At 43.5% G+C, this 5095-nt stretch overlaps 2 protein-coding genes across 2 annotated transcripts in view; one reads left to right on the top strand and one right to left on the bottom strand.

Moving 5' to 3' along the window:
- The window catches only part of unga (uracil DNA glycosylase a), an 11209-nt gene extending 7055 nt beyond the window's left edge, over window positions 1-4154 (bottom strand). Inside the window, exons 1-3 of the mRNA XM_020515979.2 lie at window positions 3494-4154; window positions 2291-2521; window positions 811-906 (exon numbers count right to left, since the gene is read on the bottom strand). Coding sequence (XP_020371568.1) covers window positions 811-906; window positions 2291-2521; window positions 3494-3607 — 441 coding nt within the window. The 5' untranslated portion in view covers window positions 3608-4154. The remainder of the gene's footprint in view (window positions 1-810; window positions 907-2290; window positions 2522-3493) is intronic.
- A 94-nt stretch (window positions 4155-4248) lies between these two features.
- The window catches only part of alkbh2 (alkB homolog 2, alpha-ketoglutarate dependent dioxygenase), a 16436-nt gene continuing 15589 nt past the window's right edge, over window positions 4249-5095 (top strand). The window contains exon 1 of the mRNA XM_020515980.2: window positions 4249-4375. The gene's annotated coding sequence lies outside the window, so the exon portion shown is untranslated. The remainder of the gene's footprint in view (window positions 4376-5095) is intronic.

A 5095-nucleotide genomic window follows, 5' to 3' on the forward strand; every position in this document is an offset into this window, starting at 1 on the left:
ATCTCTGGTTGGGAGAATCTGAGATAACAAGGTATAGAGCTGGATGAACACAGCAGGCCAAGCAGCATCAGAGGAGCAGGAAAGCTGACGCTACTATCTCTGGTTGGGAGAATTTGGCTTTGTTGTGCACGCTGGTTGTTTCTTTTGTGAGCATAACATCAATGACATGTTACATGAATCACTAGTTACAGAACACTTTGGAATACCTTGAGAACATGAATGATGCTAAATACAAGCTCTTTACATCAAAGCCAACCTGCCACAGATATTAGTCTCAGGAGTATGCAAATGGGTGAAATATAAAAAGGTCAATTCATCCGTTTCTCTTGGTTTGCATGCTTGGTACATTTATTTATAAACAGACTAAAAGGAACCTATATTAGCGGAGCAGGTCAACGAACCAAGTGACCTATTCCTGCTGCCATTTCTTCTGATTTTATCAAAAGTGGAATTAATGCTAACCTGTATATATTGGCATTGTACTGTTCATAAATAAAGCCATTATCAGCTTACTTTTTACTCCATATTTCTAGCCAGTATTTATTTTTTTCAAAAATAATGCAGTTGCTCGTCTGAGGTCCATGGTTCTGCACGAGCTTGTGCTTCGGTCTCTGGAGTGAATTGGAAACCCCAAGCCTTTAGCTCCAAGGTGAGTTAACGCCTTCATGGTAGCACACTTACAAAACCCTTCCCACCCAATCTGAAAACAGAATACTTGCTTCAAAAATAAAGTGCAGCTTGATGGTATACAGCAAGATACATTCACCGAATGCAGTGCACAATTCAAGTGAATGACTTTGTGGTACTCACATCGTGGAAGTTACATGTCTTTGTCCACGTGAAGACTTCATGAGGTGGTGGGTAAATTGTGCACCGCCTCCTCTCTGATGCTACAAATCCCATTAGCTGCAAACAAACAGCAGATTTAAATTGGCATCAGATAGAGGTTCAGTTACTACTTTACATCTCAGAAAAATAAATGAATCAGTGAATGCACTATCTACAAATACTATTCTGAAAGATTTGCCCCACATTATCCAGGAGCACCACCCCAGCCCATGGAAACAGGCAGACACTTTCCAGGCTTTAAAACTAGGAGGCAAGGATAACTTGCAGTGCCAGGAGTGGGGTAAAACACAATCTGACTGCAAAGAGTAATACCTTTCACCCTGTGGCACCTCACTCTGGTATGTCCAGCGACCCAGCACACTCTCATCGGAGTCAGAAAACTCCGAGCTCAAGCTCTACTCCAGAACCTCAGCACAGAAGTTCAGGTTGTGACTCCAATAAGTCTCCTCTTACACTACCACGCTCCCTTTGTACTGTGACAACAAGGTGTAGAGCTGGATGAACACAGCAGGCGAAGCAGCATCACAATCTGCTCCTGTGATGCTGCTTGGCCTGCTGTGTTCATCCAGCTCTGCACCTTGTTGTCTTGGATTCTCCAGCATCTGCAGTTCCTGCTATCCTTTTGTACTGTGCTCTTTGAAGTGGTGACAGCACAGGAGCTGACCCAATATCCTGGCCAATTTGTAACCCTTGATCAATGTTACCAAAACAAAAAGCAATCTTATCATTGCATTACTGTTTGAGGGAGCTCGCGGTATGAAAATCGATTACCACGTGTCCCATGTTATAACAGGGACTACACTTTAAAAGTCCCTCTTTGGTTGAAAAGCATTTTGAGACAGCTAGTAGGTACACAAAGTGCTATACAAATGCAAATCTCGTTTCTAATTTAGTGATCTGGTTAGGAACATACACCTGGATTAAAACAATGGGTTCTGAAGTGATTGACCTGATTAATCATAGTCTTGTCACTAGAATAATAAGCAACCAGATCTTTAAAATGAATATGTAAACTTTTGAAAGTCATTTCAGCAACTGCACACTAAAGATTGATAAGACTAAAGAAATTGTAATCTTTCTAAAGAATATAGAAACATTAAGTTCGAAAGTAAAACACTGCAAATGCTGAAAATCTGAAATAAAGAGAGTGCTACCAGGTCTGTAAGAGAGATCAGAGGGTCGATGTTAAAAGTTGATCACTAGAAATGGAAAAAAGATAGAATTCCGTAGGCTTAAAACAAGAAGAGATTTTAAGACAGGAGACGGGGTGAAATATAAAACTGAAAAAAAGCGTTGGAGAAATTCAGCTGGTATGGGAGCATTGTGGAGAGAGAAACTTGGTTAGTTGGGCCTCTACTTGGGAACTGCAACTGTAAAGTTTCTGTTGTGCGATGAAGACGGTGCAGGTATAAAACAAAATAAAAACCCTTCTCCTCCCAACCTTGATAAAGTACGGTTTGCTGAACTCCATCAGCAGCTCTTTCTTCCAGCTCTCCCCAAAGCCCGGGGGCACGTTGCGCGCTGCGAGTCTCTGCAGGGCCGCCTGTTTGTTCCTCTCGATGCGGGACAGCTGCTCGGGGCTGAGCGGGGAGCTGGGTTTGACCGGCGGCGCTTCCTCTCCGTCCGGGCCAGCCTTCAGCTTCTTGACGGGGGTCCTCATGCCATTGTGCTCCTGGTCACCGAGACAGAAGAGACGGGTTAAGCGGGGGTAGAGGCGGGTTAAGCGGGGGCAGAGCCGGTGCCCAGACATACCGAATGACCGTAAGATCTCCATTCTCACACCGACAGCCGCAAGTAAGGGGCCGAGATTCGCGGGAGATATTCACAAACCCCGCCCCTTCTGGTCGCTACGTTCCATCTCGGCCCCACCCCCGCGCTCCCATTGGCTGATCCCACCTACTTCTGTAACTTGCCCCCTTCCACAAGCAACCTTTCCCGCCAACTCTGAATTAAAATAAAAGAGGGAAAAGACTAATAGGCTTCCTCTGGAAAATTCGCAAAGACAAAAGAACGCACAACAGACACTTTGAGAGCCAAAAGCTTATTTTAGATACAAACAATAAAAAAAGCCTGTAACTCATTAAATTCATGTTGAAATACAAGTGGGATTTGTGAATAAAATGCAACTTTTTTTCCCCTCCGTAAATCTCAGTGAACTCCATTTTATCGATTTACCAAATTAATCCACATTAAGATTTATCGTAATTGCCATTAAGTGACACCAAGACGGAGACACAGCTGGGGGGAAACAAACGGAATCGGTGTTTTTACAGAAAACTTTCTAAATTACTCAAAATTGCAAACCACTCCTCCCTCAAGGAAAGTTCAAACTCTTCAAAAGCAAGTATAGTTAATCAAAAACTCACGTATATTAGAGCGACAGAATACTCGATTTAATACTATTCGCAATTCAACCTCGATTTCATGCTTTTTAAAGTAAGGCGTGCACTTAAAAGGAAAATTATTGCGAATGCTGTAGATCTGAAATAAAACTAGAAAATGCTGGAGAAACTCAGCAGGTCTGGCACCAGTCGACTCTTAGTTTACTGAAAACAGTAAATGCTGGAGTCACAGCGGGTCAGGCAGCATTCAAACAGAAACGGCAAGCTAACATTCCGAGTCTAAATGACTGTTTTTAGTTTACCTCCTCTTGATAGCTGTCCTTCCCATTCTCGACTCCTTCCTCCGAAACTTCAGACAAAGTTCTTTTCTTAGCCACAGGACCGAAATACGATGCAATGGTTTTCTGCCCGATCATTTTGAAAAACTGCTTCCCTCTAAATGAGGTAATATTTCCAGAATTTTGAATCAACTCAGCTCAGACACACTGACCCTACAAGAAGTCTAACAGGACTCCCTATCGAGCATGGCTTTGTTTCGCGCCAGATCCTGAGGGCGTGGAAAAGCTCTCTACCAGACACACCTAACAAACTTCAAATTTCCCCTCCCCCAGAAATAATACTGAAATAAACCAACTGGGGAAACTTTATGAATCAACCCGACAGAAATAGCAAGCCACTCAAAATGTCTTTAGCACAATTACTAACAATTAGACCATTTCTCCTACACAAAAAATCACATATCTTCCCTAGAGATTTAAATGAACCTGGTATTTGAATTAAATAAAATCTCATGCTAGTGATATATTTCATGTTTTACTTTTTTCCACCTCTTAAGGGTTTAAAATGTATTTGTTTCAATTGAACAATGGAAAAAGTTGTAAGGGAATAAAAAAATACTTTCAACTCGCCGAAGTAATTTATTTGCAAGTTCCAATGACATTAATTTATTTTGCTACAGCTAAGTATTGAGGGTTTGTGTGTGAAATTCGAATCTATTTGATAAAGTGCTCGCTTTTCCATTTAAACAAATAAGCACGGGATTCATTCATTCCCTGGGTTAATTTAGAAGAAAGTTGCGCGTTGATTCGCTGATCCTGGAGACGTGCTGCGGCACAGGAAATAGGAAGTAAACCTTTGTCATATGGTTTGGAGGAGGAGTTCAGTATGAACTGGGAAGTGTCAAGGTAAATTCCGCTGAAGTTAGGAAATAACGTGTTCAAAATAAATTTGCAGTAACTGTAGCCTTCTGTTCTGTAAAGCAAAATTTAAAGTGGGTCGATTCTGTGATAGCAAGGTGTAGAGCTGGATGAACACAGCAGGCCAAGCAGCATCATAGGAGCAGAGAGGCTGACTGACGTTTGGGTCTAGATCCTTCTTCAGAAATGGGGGCGGGGAAGGGGGTTCTGAAATAAATAGGGAGAGAGGGGGAGGTGGATAGAAGATGGATAGAGGAGAAGATAGGTGGAGAGGAGACAGACAGGTCAAAGAGGCGGGGATGGAGCCAGTAAAGGTGAGTGTAGGTGGGGAGTTAGGGAGGGGATAGGTCAGTCCAGGGAGGACGGACAGGTCAAGGGGGCGGGATGAGGCTGGTAGATAGGAGATGGGGATTTGGCTTGAGGGGATTGGTGGGAGGAAGGACAGGTTAGGGAGGTGGGGAGCAGCTGGGCTGGTTTTGGGAGGCAGTAGGGGGAGGGGAGATTTTGAAGCTTATGAAGTCCACGTTGATACCATTGGGCTGCAGGGTTCCCAAGCGGAATATGAGTTGCTGTTCCTGCAACCTTCGGGTGGCATCGTTGTGGCACAGCAGGAGGCCCAGGATGGATATGTTATCTGAGGAATGGGAGGGGGAGTTGAAAGGGTTCGCGACTGGGAGGCGCAGTTGTTTATTGCGAACCGAGCGTAGG

The sequence above is a fragment of the Rhincodon typus genome, chromosome 24 (assembly GCF_021869965.1).
Source record: "Rhincodon typus isolate 14 chromosome 24, sRhiTyp1.1, whole genome shotgun sequence".
NCBI classification, from domain to species: domain Eukaryota; kingdom Metazoa; phylum Chordata; class Chondrichthyes; order Orectolobiformes; family Rhincodontidae; genus Rhincodon; species Rhincodon typus.